The 18,388-nt window shown below is 39.4% G+C and overlaps 1 protein-coding gene across 1 annotated transcript; it reads left to right on the top strand.

Moving 5' to 3' along the window:
- Positions 1-5,931: 5,931 nt before the first annotated feature.
- LOC584225 (peptidase M20 domain-containing protein 2) lies at positions 5,932-15,229 on the top strand. The gene is made up of 8 exons (XM_030984586.1): positions 5,932-6,042; positions 7,521-7,714; positions 9,060-9,263; positions 9,983-10,131; positions 11,327-11,469; positions 12,994-13,148; positions 13,819-14,044; positions 14,392-15,229. Exons 2-8 carry the CDS (start codon positions 7,529-7,531, stop codon positions 14,535-14,537), a joined length of 1,209 nt encoding a protein of 402 aa, XP_030840446.1. The 5' UTR covers positions 5,932-6,042; positions 7,521-7,528; the 3' UTR covers positions 14,538-15,229.
- The last annotated feature ends 3,159 nt before the right edge of the window (positions 15,230-18,388 follow it).

Raw genomic sequence — 18,388 nt, 5'->3', positions numbered from 1 at the left:
GCGAAAGCTTTTACGTTTGAAGAAGACGATTCGTTGTACCGTTCTCGACTCTTAATCCTTGTCTAAATTCAGTTACCCCACCTCATGCGCGATCGAAGGGCGGAAGCTTTGACATTTAATTTAATTATTAGAGAAACAAGACGATTCGTTGTACCGTTCTCGAAAATAATCCTCGTCTGCATGAATACAGTTTTCCCCCTCACGCGTAAAGCGCGGAAGCTTTTAAGTTTCATTAAATCATTAGAGAAAGAAGACGATTCGTTGTACAGTTCTCGACTCTTAATCCTTGTCTGAATTTCAAAAATGTTTTTTGTCTGCTCCTTTTTCTTCATACGTCCTCTTCCTTTTCTCTCCTCTCTTTTTTTGGCTTTTTTTTTGGGGGGCGCCCCCACTGCCCCCCCCCCCCCCGGCTACGTGCCTGCGGTCAGATGAACATCTTTTGATACCTTGTCCGCCCCCGGAAACTCATGGGTTGAAGGCAAATTATGGTCAGATAAGCATTCAGGGGCCCGCCTCAGGGCCCCTGGTGGAGTCGAGGGTGCGGAAACCCCTGAATTTCAGGGGTTTCAGGCATTTGATTACGGTCAGATGAACATATTTTTATACCTTATTTGTGACACTGGCGGGATACTGATTGGCGTGAGGTCCAGCGGGCGGAGCCCCCAGAAGCCCATGGGTTTAAAGCATTACATTACCGTCAGATTAGCATCCAGTGGGGTCTAGGGGGCAGAGCCCCCGGAAGCTCAGGGGTTTAAGCATTTGATTACGGTCAGATGAACATATTTTTATACTTTATTTGTGACACTGGCACGACACTGATTGGCGTGAGGTCCAGCGGGCGGAGCCCCCAGAAGATCAAGGGTTTTAGGCACTAAATTGCAGTCAGATGAGTATCAAGGGGCCTGCCAAAGGGCCCTTGGTTGGGTCCCGGGGGCAGAGCCCACGGAAGCTCAGGGGTTTTAGGCGTTTAATTACGGTCAGATGAGCAATTTTTGATACCTTATTTTGTTGAGAAACTGGTAGTTAACTATTTTTTCTTTCTTGCTCTCTTTCTTTCTATTTCTCTTTAAAATGCTTTTCAAAAAAAAAAATGGGGGGGGGGGGGAGAGCTGGAGGGAGTGGGGAGTTTCCCCCTTTGACGTTTCATTGAATTATTAGAGAAAGAAGACGATTCGTTGTACCGTTCTTGACTCTTTATCCTTTTCTGAATTCCAAGGGAAGCGCGGAAGCTTAGACGTTTTTAATAAATTATTAGGGAAAGAAGACGATTCGTCTCGATCTCGACTACCGGTATTAAACTAAGCCTGAGTCATACGGTTTTTGTGCCAAACGTTTCAGTCATTTGGATGAAGACATTCTTTCATATCTCCGTATCGGCAATTAAGTCCCACCAATTAATTTAGGAGTTCCATAGTGGCAATTAAGTCTCGCCAATAATTATTGTTTTTAGATCTCCGTAGGGGCAACAAAGTCTTGCCGATTATCATTGTTTTAGATCTCCGTAGGGCAACAAAGCCTTGCTGATAATTATTGTTTTTAGATCTCCGTAGGGGCACAAAAACCTTGCCGATTCGTATTGTTTTTAGATCTCCGTAGGGGCAACAAAACCTTGCCGACTATTATTGTTTTTAGAGCTCCGTAGGGGCAACAAAACCTTCCGGTAATTATTGTTTTAGAGCTCCGGAGGGGCAACAAAACCTTCCGGTAATTATTGTTTTTAGAGCTCCGGAAAGGCAAAACCTTGCCGACTATTATTGTTTTTAGAGCTCCAGAGGGGCAAAACCTTGCCGACTATTATTGTTTTCAGAGCTCCGGAGGGGCAACAAAACCTTGCCGACTATTATTGTTTTTAGAGCTCCGGAGGGGCAACAAAACCTTGCCGACTATTATTGTTTTTAGAGCTCCGTAGGGGCAACAAAACCTTCCGGTAATTATTGTTTTTAGAGCTCCGGAGGGGCAACAAAACCTTGCCGACTATTATTGTTTTTAGAGCTCCAGAGGGGCAACAAAACCTTCCGGTAATTATTGTTTTTAGAGCTCCGGAGGGGCAACAAAACCTTGCCGACTATTATTGATTTTAGAGCTCCGGAGGGGCAACAAAACCTTGCCGACTATCATTGTTTTTAGAGCTCCGGAGAGGCAAAACCTTGCCGACTATTATTGTTTTTAGAGCTCCGTAGGGGCAACAAAACCTTCCAATAATAATTGTTTTTAAAGCTCTGGAGGGGCAAAACCTTGCCGACTATTATTGTTTTTAGAGCTGCGGAGGGGCAACAAAACCTTCCAGTAATAATTGTTTTTAAAGCTCTGGAGGGGCAAAACCTTGCCGACTATTATTGTTTTTAGAGCTGCGGAGGGGCAACAAAACCTTCCAGTAATAATTGTTTTTAAAGCTCTGGAGGGGCAAAACCTTGCCGACTATTATTGTTTTTAGAGCTGCGGAGGGGCAACAAAACCTTGCCGACTATCATTGTTTTTAGAGCTCCGGAGGGGCAACAAAACCTTGCCGACTATCTTTGTTTTTAGAGCTCCGGAGGGGCAACAAAACCTTGCCGACTATCGTTGTTTTTAGAGCTCCGGAGGGGCAACAAAACCTTGCCGACTATCTTTGTTTTTAGAGCTCCGGAGGGGCAACAAAACCTTGTCGACTATCATTGTTTTTAGAGCTCCGGAGGGGCAACAAAACCTTGTCGACTATCATTGTGTTTAGAGCTCCGGAGGGGCAACAAAACCTTGCCGACTATCATTGTTTTTAGAGCTCCGGAGGGGCAACAAAACCTTGCCGACTATCTTTGTTTTTAGAGCTCCGGAGGGGCAACAAAACCTTGTCGACTATCATTGTTTTTAGAGCTCCGGATGGGCAACAAAACCTTGTCGACTATCATTGTTTTTAGAGCTCCGGAGGGGCAACAAAACCTTGCCGACTATTATTGTTTTTAGAGCTCCGGAGGGGCAACAAAACCTTGTCGACTATTATTGTTTTTAGAGCTCCGGAGGGGCAACAAAACCTTGCCGACTATCATTGTTTTTAGAGCTCCGGAGGGGCAACAAAACCTTGCCGACTATTATTGTTTTTAGAGCTCAGGAGGTGTAACAAATCCTTGCCGACTATTATTGTTTTTAGAGCTCCGAAGGGGCAACAAAACCTTGCCGACTATCATTGTTTTTAGAGCTCCGGAGGGGCAACAAAACCTTTCCGACTATCATTGTTTTTAGAGCTCCGGAGGGGCAACAAAACCTTGCCGACTATTATTGTTTTTAGAGCTCCGGAGGGGTAACAAAACCTTGCCGACTATTATTGTTTTTAGAGCTCCGAAGGGGCAACAAAACCTTGCCGACTATCATTGTATTTAGAGCTCGGGAGGGGCAACAAAACCTTGCCGACTATTATTGTTTTTAGAGCTCCAGAGGGGCAACAAAACCTTGCCGACTATTATTGTTTTTAGAGCTCCGAAGGCGCAACAAAACCTTGCCGACTATTATTGTTTTTAGAGCTCCAGAGGGGCAACAAAACCTTGCCGACTATCATTGTTTTTAGAGCTCCGGAGGGGCAACAAAACCTTGCCGACTATTATTGTTTTTAGAGCTCCGGAGGGGTAACAAAACCTTGCCGACTATTATTGTTTTTAGAGCTCCGAAGGGGCAACAAAACCTTGCCGACTATCATTGTATTTAGAGCTCGGGAGGGGCAACAAAACCTTGCCGACTATTATTGTTTTTAGAGCTCCAGAGGGGCAACAAAACCTTGCCGACTATTATTGTTTTTAGAGCTCCGAAGGGGCAACAAAACCTTGCCGACTATTATTGTTTTTAGAGCCCCAGAGGGGCAACAAAACCTTGCCGACTATTATTGTTTTTAGAGCTCCGGAGGGGCAACAAAACCTTGCCGACTATTAATGTTTTTAGAGCTGCGGAGGGGCAACAAAACCTTGCCGAATATCAATGTTTTTAGAGCTGCGGAGGGGCAACAAAACCTTGCCGACTATCTTTGTTTTTAGAGCTCCGGAGTGGCAACAAAACCTTGTCGACTATCATTGTTTTTAGAGCTCCGGAGGGGCAACAAATCCTTGCCAACTATTATTGTTTTTAGAGCTCCGGAGGGGCAACAAAACCTTGCCGACTATTATTGTTTTTAGAGCTCCGGAGGGGCAGCAAAACCTTGCCGACTATTATTGTTTTTAGAGCTCCGGAGGGGCAACAAAACCTTGCCGACTATTATGTTTTTAGAGCTCCGGAGGGGCAACAAAACCTTGCCGACTATTATTGTTTTTAGAGCTCCGGAGGGGCAACAAAACCTTGCCGAGTATTATTGTTTTTAGAGCTCCGTAGGGGCAACAAAACCTTTTTGAACATTACAAGTCGGGTTGGCTTACGATGACTATAAATATAGAGTTCTAATGTCGGCAAAACTTTTGTGGATTAAATATTGTGGCCGTAAACGGTTTGATTTTGAAAAGGGCATTCCGGCCAGTGAGAGGGGCATGGCGGCAAATTGCCGATTGCCGGTGGGTAATTCGAGCCCTGTGTGTGTGTGTGCGTGTGTGCGTGTATGTGATCAGCTTTTTATGAATTTGTTCTTCTTCTAGTAGAATTAAAGATGCCGTCATGGCTTATATCATGAAAATTACTTACAGTGAAATATTATTTCAAATGTCAGCCTGATGACCCTGACATATTGAATGAAGAAATTGAGTGGCAAGTAATCAATGGAAACATTATTCTATTGAATTAGCGACACGCATACAAAAATAACATATTGTGGCCTCCATTAGGAATTATTTTGTTGTTTGAGGCATATGATCACGCGATAGAAATTGATGCAATCTAGCATCGACACGTAAGGATGTTTTAATGAAAAATTTAAAAAGCCTGCTAAACACTTCTAAAGGGGTCCTAAAAGGCTAAAACCATTCATTTTATGATGCAATCAAGTTAATAAATGTTGATTGATCTACTATCACGAGTTTTGTTTTTTGTAAAAGGTTATAATATTTTGTGTGGTTTTGAATAAAAAGAGCTTGAACTTGAAACTAAAATGAATCTTGTAAAAAAAACAATACCGTACACATAATAGTAACTTTTATTTCTTTGTATTCTTCCCTTAGCAAACCGGAAAATAAACTTGCTGAGAGCATTTCGATTTTCATGAATATTAATTTGTCAAGATGTAATGTCATAAAACTTCTCCAAGCTTAATGTGATAAACACGTACATTGTTAGTAACGATGTCACTCAGATCATTTTCCTTTGTCACAGACTAGTTATAGAAACATAGGTAGAAGTGAAATTTGAATATTGCCTGAATAGAAGAAAAATGAAAGGAAGAGAGAGAGAGAGAGAGAGAGAGAGAGAGAGGAGAGGGGGAGAAGATCGAGGAGGAAGATACTAGAGAGAGGCTTAGGATCAAGAGAGAAGAGAAGGGGGGTTGATTATATCGACAAACTCTTCACATTTGAGAGTTTTGTGCCTAGATGTTCAATCCATATATTTGTTCTCATGTCTTTCAGGTCAATGTTTGTTACTGGCTTCTTTTTTGTTGTTGGTATTGTCTGTCTTCTTCATTTTCATTTACATTTCAGATACACTAGAATGTATATTAGTATCCAGATCTATTAGGAATAAATCATTGTCAAAATCATTCAATAAATTGGGGTAAAAATAATTATTCCACCATTATGACCAACAGTGTAGACCTATAGACTATATTTTGTTAAAAAACAAATCATGAGAATCACTTATTTACAAGATTCGGAAAAGTAAAGGGGACAAAAAGGAATGTGTTGTGTAGGGTCAATTAGTTCTTTTTATCTTTCCCATAATTTATCCGAGTTTCATGGAGAATGCTGTCGTCTCACCACCACCACTGGGAAGGGATTCTGGCAGGGATCGTCAAGCTTTTCGCAGGCGAGAAAAATAATAACATAAGAAGCTCCGCCCACTTCCGGGACCGCTAGCTAGCTAGCTGGCCGTGCGAGTACTTGTGTAGCCTAGTGTTACAGCTGACAAAAGAGCAACCCACCAACTTCGCAACACTGCGCAAAGGTAAGATAATTGCACGATTTCCGAATGCAAAGTATCATACAATCAGTAGGTATCACTTTCTAATTACAATTTGAAGACAACTTCGGCAATAGTTCCAGACCCATGTCGGTATAGATCTAAGTTCATATGTTTTACCGGAACAAAACCAAACGACTCGACAGGGAGGTAATGTATGGCACAATTAGCGCGCTGCATTACTATCCTGGCGGTATTTGATTCTCAACATTTCAAACACCCCTGTACAAAACTCAACTAATTTCACTCAAAATCTGTACTTTAGTGACAATTAATGACACCTAAATAACAGTAAAATACAACTTGTTTAACTTACTGATGTTAAAAAGAATAAAAAAAAAATTAATATTGTAAGTCTAGTGTAAAATTTGCCGATCAATACAATCGGTCCTATTGTGTGCAGTCTACGCAATATTGTGTGGTGTGTAAATTTGTGTATAATACCTGCCTCACAGCAAGTATTCAGTGTTAAAGGTAAAGACCAGTATTGGAAACGCCCCAATTTCAAAAAATGAAATGGAAGCTCTCATTACCAATCATGTGAATATGTTTTGACTAATACATGATGATAAAAAATTTGCTGGGAAACCGCCTACTAATTCATATATTTGGTAAATTTGTTTCTCTCATGGACTGTGAGAGATATAGGGTAGTCCCATATACATCTTTCTGTGTATAGTGCTTGTAACTTTACGAAGAATGGGCCAAATTTCTTATCATTTTGATGATTCCAGAACCTTGCAGATGCTAGATGCTAGATGATCAACCTTTTCTGATCGATTCCACAACGTTTCTTTCACAATTCGCATGACCATAACTGGTCTTTACCTTTAAAGGTCAATACCGGTATGCATTAGCATTGACTCTCTATGCTTTGCTGGAGTGGGTAATGGTACTGGTGGTACTTGTAGGTGGAGGTGGTTATGAATTGACTCTATGCTTTGCTTTGCTGAAGCTGGAGTGTATAATGCAGGTAATGGTACTGGTAGGTGGTGGCATTGACGTAGCTTTGCTGGAGTGGGTGGTGGTGATGGCTTATGGCTGACACGATGTAGTACTAGTACTGCAGCTGCAGCTGCAAGGAGTACGTGCCATATGATTAAGAAGTACAAAAACGGTATAGCCGCTTGCTTAGTACATGTAGACTAAGCACTTATCAATCAATGTAGTCTAGATCTATAGTGAAATATGTCAAGTCCAGTGCAAGTAAACACCAAGCGCTTAACAACGCTTTTGTAATTTTTGGGGTCTGGATTTAGATTTAAGACACCCATGTCATGTGTCCTTGACAGCTGTAATTAGTGCCTATAGCCCTGATTTATCTTGCTGGGTTGGGAATACAGGTCTAATTGCCTTTCTGGTCGATTGATCATTTATAGACATTTTATCAGAGTTGCTTATAGTTTAAGAGTGTCAGTGTGTCCCTTCCTAATTTTTCTCCATGTCCACATTTGTACATGTAGAAACCACGATGCAAGCAGAGGCTACCTCAGACATGTGGAGTAAGAGGAGAGAGGCAGTCAAGACTAAGATTGATGAATCTGCTTCGACCCTGAATGACCTCAGTCAGGACATCTGGTCCCATCCCGAGCTGGCTTTTGAAGAACGCTATGCCCACAAGGTCCTCACAGATTTCTTCGAGAAGGAAGGGTTTGAGGTAAGTAGTTTGAGGTAATGGCTAAAACGGTCATTTTTTTCAAAATGTGTGACTGAATGGAGGGCCTTATTTTTTTTAGAGGACTTGTAGTAATTTACTATCCATAATATACATGTATTTTGAGTATATAATGCCCCTAGGGAGAAAAAACTAAGGAGAAAAACAACAAATGATATTTTCGTATATGACAAAAAAAAAATGAAAGAAAGAAGCTAGTTGGAGTAGACTAATCACTGCTACATACTGCACACATAATTATATTGCCTGCATAGACCCCAATTCATACTTGCGTTCTGCGATCAGGTCATATGTCATTCTTTTTTTCTCATACCGGTAATCCTTAACCTACTGCTCTTAGAATGCTGAGTAAATTTTTCGAGTTTGATTTTACACATTTTAGCTGTACACAATTTGATTGTTTAGGTGATTGGCACTCTTTAAACTCTGGCAAAGTCAATTGATCAATCAAAACAATCTTGTAACTCATTTAGGACAATAAAGATAAGATCATGAGACTGAACTGTCTGAGTGCACGTACGTAGCATATAAATTTATGGTGTTAACCTTATTTAATTTTGTTGACAAAACAATGAAATCTCAACAAATGAAATGAAGGGTGAAGACAAAGAGGAGAGGATTATATATTTTTATACAACACCTACGTGGATCCTTGTCATTTGATTGGACGATTGTTGGTCACATGATATTCAATAGATGGTATATTGCACGGTCGTGCATTTTTGGTTATATGCGCCGTGCATTTTTGGTTATATGCAGACTGCGTATCTCTCTGCTGCATGTGCGCGTATCCCTGCGTGTATCTGACGCGAAGGCAATCTGCATGTAATTGAGAAGGCTTGACTCGAACTGTAATTTATCTTTATAAGGAGTAAAGCATAATTTGTTGATTAACGTTCTATTAGGTCTTCTTCGATGTTGTATAAAACAAATAATGAATGTTTTTCATTCGTTTAATAGTGCAAATATTTTCATTCGTTGAAAGATTAACGTTAATTCTATTCAACTCGGCTGACGCCTCGTTGAATAGAATGTTAATCTTTCAACTCATGAACATATTCGCACTATTGAACTCATAACCATTCATTATTTGTATAATATAGACCATAACCTTGCATTATTTTTTATAGAGATTATGCAATAGTACTTTGCATGCATTTGTTTATCACACTAGATTTCTCAATATACTATTATACATGCAGGTTCTTTACTCAAATCTATGGACATGCTTTGTAGAAATTGGTTGTATAAAACATTTTTTGTTCCATTGAAAGTATTTGTATTTTTATATTGACAGTTCTTATAAACATATTTTTTTAAATGCTAGGTGACAAGAAATTATCATTTAGAGACAGCATTCAAGGCTACATATGGGACGGATGGTGGCGTCCATGTTTGTGTAATCTGTGAATACGATGCTCTTCCCGAAATTGGCCACGCCTGTGGACACAATCTAATCGCCGAGTGTGGAGCAGCCGCAGGTCTAGGGATCAAAGCTGCATTAGAGTTTGGAGGGACACCAATTGGAAGGGTAAGAGGTATATGAAAATAAGATTATGGTCTAATCTGTCAAACTGGGGTGATGTTGTAGGGGTGTTAGGGTAAGATGCCCCTATTTAAAGTTTGCTGTCTGTAGGGTTGAAAATAACGTCGTATTCAAGGGACATGATGTTTTCCACTGGTATCAAGCCTTTGGCTATGGAACAGGGGAGGGGCAAGTTATGTAATCTAAAATATAGTATGAATATATTTGTCCTAGTATGACTGTCCTTGATATGTCATATGTTCATTAAGATGAAAACCGTTGGCAGGAAGGTTGTGACAAGAATGATCAAATCTCATTTGACCAAATGGGCAGAAAAAAACATTTTGCATGAGAAAGTCTTTAATAAAAATGACATTTGTCAACCTTGCTCATAGACAGTTCTCCCACCATTTAGGTTACTGTATTTATTTTAGTTAATTGTAAAATTTGTCTTATGACTGCATGATGCAATATAAAACATAACAGAATTTTTTCTGTAATCATTTCCAATTTTTTAAAATAGGGATGTTGTGTCCAATATTGAAACTCTATCAGGGATGTGGGCCTGCCCCTTGCAGAACACCTGAGGGAGAGAGATAATGTACCTCTTCAACGACCCTGGAGATATAAAACTCAATAAGGAAAAACCATGGGAAAATCAGGAACCTTTGCTTTTATGAATTAACAGGAATTCTTATTTCACTTTCAAAACTTGTAATGTGTAGGTGACCGTCCTAGGGACTCCTGCGGAGGAAGGGGGAGGGGGCAAGATTGACCTCATCAATGCTGGAGCATTTGAAGGCATGGACATTGCTATGATGGCTCATCCTTACCCCAATAACCTCTCAAGACCGATGATGATTGCAGTGGACAGGTAAGATTAGTTCATTCACAATCTGTTGGAGGAAAGTAACATTTCAACTAGGAATTAATAAGTTGCACACATAGATGCATTACCATCCTGGCTGTGTGTTAAAAACTGTTCTATTGATTTTCAACATTTCAAACACCACTGTACATAACTCAACTGAGTTAAGTGACAATTAATGATCCTAAATAGCATTTTATATTATATTATATTAAATATCTTTTCAACCTAACAATGTTTAAAAAAATATTTTGAAAATTCAAATCGTGAGTCTACTGTCAAACTTGCCAATCAGCCACTTTGTATTCATTGTGTGCATTACATGTAGCGTGCAATAGTGGGTGGTGTGTGTATTTGTGTGTTATACCTGCCTCTCAGCAAGTATACAGCGCTAGAGGTCAATACGCATTAGCATTGACTCTATGCTTTGCTGGAGTTATAAATTCTAGCATCACTATCAGGGAAACCATCAAGGAAAGATCTGTAAGCCTGTATGGTTTTTTTTAAGGTGGAAGCAAGACTGAGGTATCCAGTCCTTTGTTTTCATTACTTAAATATATAAAATTTATCATCATATTAATATTAATATTGATATTGAGGTAATGTCAAATTGCACCTGCTGTGGTTCATTCTCATCATTTGTATGTTTATACATACTTCTTTTCCACATTGACTGTGATTAAAATAGCTATGATCCTTTCAGTGTGGGTGGTAATTTTGCTACACGTGCTGGTGGCAGTATATGTTACCTTTTTTTTAGTGGCCCACAACCCCACTATATTTTTGATGAATACAATTTAGATATCTATATATTGTAGAGGTGTTGTGGTCCACTCTAGTGGATAAGTCACCCGACTGCAGATCACAAGGTACGGGATTCAAGTCCCGCCGCATCACTAATGTCCTTTGGCAAGACCTAAATCTACATTTGCCACTCTCCACCCAGGTAATGGGTACCCGGTAGGATGCGAAAGTTAATGTGGTTGAATGAGCAAGTGTGCACTTGTAAAATGGCCGGAATGCTCCCCAGGGAGTGGATAATGTGCATACATTGTGTGCGGGTATGCCTGAATCCGATGACTGGGGTAATAATATATCTGTAAAGCGCTTCGATGTATCGAGGCGCTATATAAAAGCGGAATTATTATTATAGAAACTAGTGTCATTTCATAACTTTTCTCCCATCTTTCTGTCCCAACAGGGTAACAATATCCTACAAAGGTCTTGCTGCACATGCCTCTACAGCACCCTGGGAAGGAGTGAACGCCTTGGATGCAGCTGTAATGTGTTATAATAGTATCTCAGTCATGAGACAACAGCTGAAACCAGAATGGAGAGTTCATGGTGAGTAATACTTCTCAGGAACCAAACTTCACCACTTTCTAGTCACTTTCCCTACTAAGAAAGCGACCGGAAAGTTGTGAAGTTTGGTTCCTGAGAAGGATGCTATTAAGAATTTCATGGACAGAAAGAATTTCTAATAATGAGGTATTTGCCATGGCAGGAACAAGACGAAAGCTTCTGAATAATTTAAGAGGTCGACAACTGAGCTTCTTGGGTCATGTTATATGAAAGAATGGTTTGGAAAATCTTGCACTGACTGAAAGAATAGAGGGGAAGAGGAGTAGGGGTAGAAGGAGGATTCTGTGGATGAGTAGCGTAAGGAGTGGGATTACTGAAAGTGGAATTGATCTTGGGAGAATGAATTACTTCATATAATATGGGACAGAGAGTTGTGGCACTCCATGGTCGCCAACGTCTCAGGACATGGCATGTAGAGAGAGAATACTATTCCTCTCGGTCCTCTATTATCTTGGTAATAATTTCGATACTGTATCACTTTCGATAGATGATGTAAGCATTCCCATTATATTTTGAAACCCATTTCAGAACCCCTTGCTGTTTGGAGCGCACTGCTCATTTTGATAAATGGATGTATAATATAAACCTTAACAAAAACAGGCATTCGCTGGGCATAATAATAATAATAATAATAGTGGGTTCTTGTATAGCGCTCATATCTGTCATACTTGACACTCCTGGCGCTCCCAATTATTACCCTGGCTTTAGCACGGCTGCCATACGGCGCTCTAGTATTTCAAGGAATTAATTCCTGCCAGGTACCCATTTACATCACCTTGGTTGAGTGTGGCAAATGTAGTGTCAATGTCTTACCAAAGGACATTAGTTTGAAGAAAATACAAATAACTTAAAACCAAACATGAATAGTCCGAGTTGGACCTGGGATCTGTGCAGGCCCTTTTCTATACCACCACATACAGATACATTGAGTAGTCTACTCATAAGTCGCTTCTTTGTTAACTGAGAGAGTATTTTAACTTGCAATTATCTCTGTATGATATAGCCTAGTGAACCCCTAATGTACCGACATTTTTTTCTGGGTGATTGGTTTACTTTTTAAAGGTATAGACCAGTTTTGGAAACGCCCCCCTCTCAAAAATGAAATGGAAGCTCCAATCATGTGAAAGAATATGTTTTGACTAATATGTGATCATACAATTTTGCTGGGAAATTGCTACTTATTGATTTATTTGGTAAATCGATGCGGCCTGGATAGATATTGCGAATGCACTTCAACGTTGAACATGTTGGCATATATTTCTGCATTTTTTGCGAATTGAGGTTGAAGTATTGCCATCTAAACCTCTGAAGGCAATATTTAAACAATATTGAAAGGATATTTTGCACCCAAAACCCTTGAACTGCAATTTTACCACTACCGGTCTTTACCTTTACATCAGTTTCCCTGTGAATGCAAAAATTGACAAACTCAAGATTTGCCATTACTTTTCGGAAAAAAATTATCACCTTTCTCAAAATCTGAACTGTGTTTCTTCCATCTTTAAGGCATATTTTCAAATGGTGGAGCCAAGCCTAATATCATACCAGAAGAGGCAGAGCTGTTTTACTACATGAGGGCTCCGACACAGGAAGCACTCTCACAGGTCAAGAAGAAGGTCGTAGGGTGTGCCCAGGGTGCAGCCGTGGCAACAGGTTGTGAGGTGAGAAGACCGATTGAGACTCTCTGCTATGATATTTGTGTCATCCTAATATGACTTCACATTTCATGAACCATGTTGAATTTCAAGGAGACAGGATGAGTTTTTCTTCTTTAAAAAAATGTCATAGCAACATCAAAATTTAGGCTGTCAATCACCTATTGCACAGGAAGGGCTGAAAAGTGCACATGAAATATCTCTGGAGACAGGGTAGCATCGTGTGAAAATACGGACCTTACGTTCAGATGGCGTGGGAAATTGAGCATACAGGCTAAAGGGCGTGAACAAATGCATGGTAAATTATTGGTATAGATAAAAAAACAAACAATGGACCTAGGACGCTACCCTGGGGTACGCCATCTATACAACTCATTTTAGTCTGTACACCATCAAAATTTGTTAACAGTGACAGGTTTAATATAACCTTCTAATTTCTATAACGTATTTGCCGGCGATAAGGCCGCAGTGTTTTTGGAAGAGAAAATATCAAAAAGTCGGGGTTCGGCCTTTACGCTACAACAACAAAATTCAGCGGTCAAAACATCACGTCCATTTGCACATATAGGACTATGAACTGAAAAGTTTTACCTAAAGTAGTTTTTGTGCCCTTTGCCATTCAGATGATGGTATGCATTGGCAATAACCAAATGCAATTCTTATCTTTTCTATCCAGTGCACCGTGAAAGACCTCAGAGGCTATGCTAATGTTGTCACCAATCCAACCATGGCAACCATCTACGAGAAGGAGGCGACCCAAATGGGTGTGGTCTTTGATGACCACGGTGGTTCCGGTTCAACCGACATGGGAGACGTGTCCTACGTGGTCCCTAGCATCCATCCTATGTACTACATGGGCACCGTGGCAGCCAACCATTCCAGACCATTCACTGCAGCGGCAGGTGGGTATTGGGCCACGCCCCTAGCCCCCCCCCCCTCCTACAAAGGGATACTTAAAAATGTTGCAAATTCTCACTATGTAGTCCCTCTGTTGGTCAGTCTCTTTTTGTATCATTGTCTCTTTACTGTGTTAATGTTCTCATATTTTAACTTTACTCTCTTGACTAACTGGTATTTTAATGTGTCATCTCCCCTCCCCCCCCCCTTTCCTTCCCTCCCTTCCCCTCTCTTTATCTCTATCTCTCTCTCTCTCTCTCTCTCTCTCCCTCCCCCCCCCCCCCCCCCCCTCTCTCTCATTTCCTATCTGTTGTTAAATATGAATATCCTGATTTTTTTATATTGTTTTCAGGTGCTGCTGCAGCCCAGCCTCCTACACTGATCCAGGCTAAATCCTTGGCTCTGACAGCTCTGGAAGTCATGAAACCAGGAAATGAGGAGGTCTTAGCAAACATCAAAAAGGACTTTGCTCTTCAGATGGGAGGAGCAAAAGCGTAGCTAGGTGCAAACTGTCCATAGATTGTGTCCTCCAGGGCTCTGCTTCATAACTTGTTTTCAGCAACAAATGCCAAAATCAATGGAAAGCAACTTTATAAAATTTATATGATATATATTTATACACATATATACATATATATATATATATATAAACACATATATATAAGAGTGATCTTTGAATGCAAGTGGTCATTAATTACTAAAGAAAGTCACACTGTATGGTAGATATCTTAATCAACTCACTTAACGGTAAGCAACCAGACGGCTGACGGCTTTAGGTCCTCTCTGAGGGACCTGGTAGTGAGGATTAATGCCTTACCAAAGGGCACTAGCGCATTGACTTGGTATCGAACCCGGGTCACCGGATTATGAGACCATGCACTGCTCTACCGACTGAGCTATCGCGTCTCCTTAGAATGGCTGTTCTTCAGTAAATAAAGTAATGTGTGGATTATCGGAACAGTGCTAGTGTATGCTCACTTAAAACTGGAATGCAATGTATACAAAGGTGTCTTTACAAAAAAAGGTACCACCCAAAACCACCAAAACATGTGTTGCATGCTCATATTGTACGGGGCTTCCATTTTGCTATACTGTATCCAAACTATGAGCTCCAAATATTTCTTCTTCAAATAGAAAGTGCAATAACATATATTAAAGGTATTACAAAGTTTTGGTACATTTTGAAAATTTTCTAGCAGTGATTCTTTACAATTTTGATATATTTGGATGCCCCTGTGGATGTATTCTAAGCACTAATAAATTTAGCCCCTAAAACACTTCTGCTTTCGAGAAAAATTTAATATAAAAATTTACCGGTGCTCCCGGTAAATTTTGATAAATTTCAAATAGCGCCTACTGCCATACGATGGTAACTGCGACCATGATAATTTCAGAATATGTAGTTGTGATATATAAATTCCAAACGGAAATAGCAAATCGGTCGATTGTATTCAAGAAACAATGTTTTATAGCTAAAGTAATATCTTGACCTTGAGAGGGAGCTTTACAACATTAAGAGTTTATTATTTACAATTTTATCACTTAAGACTCGATTTTAACCGCGACAACTATCACTGAACATTTTAGAATCGCATTTGCTTCCAATATGTTCATTTGAACCAAATTCATGACCCCATACCAAAACTTTGTATTACCTTTAAATGAATTTTCAATATTTGGCTCCTCTTATTTCATCTATACCTAGGAATGTCCATAACTCCTTAGTCCACACTATGTTGTAAAATTAGTTTATTTTATAAAATTATATGTACTTCTAATGCCCTGCATTTTCCGGTAAAATGGAAATGACCGGGGCTATTGTATGTTCTCCTTTGTTGTGCAAGTTTAAACAATAAAGTGGTGTTTAAAAATGTTCATGTTCCGTAACAATTTACCTATATGATGCCAGGTAAAGTTTTTTAAAGTTGATTTTATACATTCTAGGTAATGGCTATACACAAATATTGTTTTCAGATGATTGGTACACTTTGAAACTGGAATGCATTGGATAGAAAATATGTATGTCTTTTCAAAAAGAATTTACCGGTAGTTTGTGCATGTCAAGCAAAGATGTGATAATACATAGTGAATGGGTCACTAGGTAACATCGTGTGCCTGATTATTGTAACTCTGCCACCCAGGGTCTTGCCACATGTATTACATTTAGGCTGTTTCTTTGTTTTTATGCCTACGTTACGAAGTAGCCGGAGGCATTATGTTTTCGGGTTGTCCGTACGTCCGTACGTCCCTCCATCCGTACATACGTACGTCCCGTTCTCGTGATCGCGTTATCTGAAGAACCAATTGATGGATTCCTGCCAAACTTTGGTCATGTATGTATCTTTTAGAGCCGATGAACTGATTAGATTTGGGGGTAACGAGGTCAAAGGTCAAAGGTCACAGGGCTCATTATGTATACAAAAACAGCTCGTGATCGCGTTATCTCAAGAACCGATGGATGGATTCCTGCCAAACTTTGGTCATGTATGTATCTTGCCGATCCAATGAACTGATTAGATTTAGGGTCACAAGGTCAAAGGTCACAGGGCTCATTATGTATGCAAAAACAGCTCGTGATCGCGTTATCTCAAGAACCGATTGATGGATTGCTGCCATACTTAGGTCATTGATGTATCTTGCAGAGCCAATGAACTGCGTAGATTCTTGGGTCATGAGGTCAAAGGTCATGGGCTCATTATTATGCTAAAATAGTTTGTGAATGCATTCTCATTAGAACTGACAGATGGATTACTACTTAACTCAGGACATCTTGCAGAGCCAATGAACTGAGTAGATTTAAGGGTCATAAGGTCAAAGATCAAAGGGTCATTTATGTATATGAGAAATTTGAATTTGAAAAATTTCTTCTGTTTTGGTTTGTAAAATTACTCTATGACGGAGGCATCATTTTTGACTGCGCGCAGTCAAAGTTCCATCTAGTTCTTATTGATTTTGTGTCTACCTTTGAATTTTCACAGATCATCTGCAAATCATGACAGATATACATTACTAGTACAGTCAAACCTGCTTTAGTGACCACATTTTTTTGTTTCCCTTGAAAATGGTTTCTCATTGAAACATGAACTAAGGAACCCATCTTCAAATATCATTGTTTACCTCGGGCGGTTGCTATAGACAGGTTTTTATTGTACATGAATTACTTGGGACAGCATTTTGGAGATCGAGGGTGTTGTAAATTTGAAGGGACTCTTGCCACCTGGATAATGAAAGTTGGAATTGGATACTTTGCATCATCTGAGAGTGCTGCTACATGCATTTGTGTCATTGTGTTTAGAATTCTAACTGACCAGAGGTATGCTGAAATCTTATTTTTGAGAACTTCAGAAACCAGGGTCCTGATGTATGGCCTTCTGACAATGAGGACCTCGTTTCATAAAACTTGTTTTCAATAAGAAGTGTCACATTTCTATGACTGATTTGCTCTCATCCAATCAAATCCTACAATTTCAGTAGCTTCTAACAGTTATTGTAACTTTTAGTTTTAAGTTTTATGAAACAGGACCCTGATCTATAAATGAACTTGACCATGTATTACTGCCATGTTAAGCTTCAAGTTTTAGGCGACTATGTGTGTTTGCAATATGGATACTCTGTCAAAACTCAAAAGAATTAAGTACCGGTATGTATATTTTTCTATTTATGTAATAAAAATTGAACATTAGAATTTAAAATTTACATTTACAAATGTAAACATATGATGAAATGGTCTTCATTTTATGTCTATATGTTTATACTACAAGCCTTATATGATATTTCATATTTTTTATTTTTATTTAATCTCTTCATGAAGTTTTTTACTTCAACATACCGGGTATACGTGTATCTCCTTGTTTAAAGGCCTACCATTTTTAACATTTCAATCAGTACAATCACTGTATAACAAATCACCAACTTACCGATGAGGTTATGATTACCTTTTACGATGAAAGACTATCTTTAAATCGGTTTTATGATGTGCAGTGTGTATGAGTTCTATGACCTGTCATGCATTTGTGAAGGTGCGGTTGTATATAATCAAGATCTTTTACTGAAATAAAAAAATAATTACAAAACAATTAAATTTCTTCTATCCTTCTTTTCTTTTATCTGTATGTTTGATTTTCCCCTCTCCATCTAAAACATTTTGTTAAAGGCACTATGTCCCATTTACGGGCCAAAAAAATGAAAAAGTTAAATTCCAACTGCATTTGAAAGATAATACTAATTTAGAACTTCCCTAAAAAAGAAGGGGCTTAAAAATGTCTTCAAGTGGGAAAATAACGACTATTAGTTGTCAAATCGACTTTAGGGCTATAGAGCCCAAAAGTAATAGTCTTGATTTTCAGACA

Source organism: Strongylocentrotus purpuratus, unplaced genomic scaffold, assembly GCF_000002235.5.
Source record: "Strongylocentrotus purpuratus isolate Spur 01 unplaced genomic scaffold, Spur_5.0 spur5_scaffold_14, whole genome shotgun sequence".
Taxonomy (NCBI): domain Eukaryota; kingdom Metazoa; phylum Echinodermata; class Echinoidea; order Camarodonta; family Strongylocentrotidae; genus Strongylocentrotus; species Strongylocentrotus purpuratus.
This window is presented reverse-complemented; position numbering and strand designations above follow the sequence as displayed.

Excerpts from the sequence above, each read along its gene's own strand:
- LOC584225 (XM_030984586.1), top strand. The coding sequence starts at position 7,529 with ATGCAAGCAGAGGCTACCTCAGACATGTGGAGTAAGAGGAGAGAGGCA. Across the intron at positions 13,149-13,818 it reads CCGTGGCAACAGGTTGTGAG|TGCACCGTGAAAGACCTCAG; the intron begins GTGAGAAGACCG and ends TTTTCTATCCAG. Across the intron at positions 14,045-14,391 it reads ACCATTCACTGCAGCGGCAG|GTGCTGCTGCAGCCCAGCCT; the intron begins GTGGGTATTGGG and ends TATTGTTTTCAG.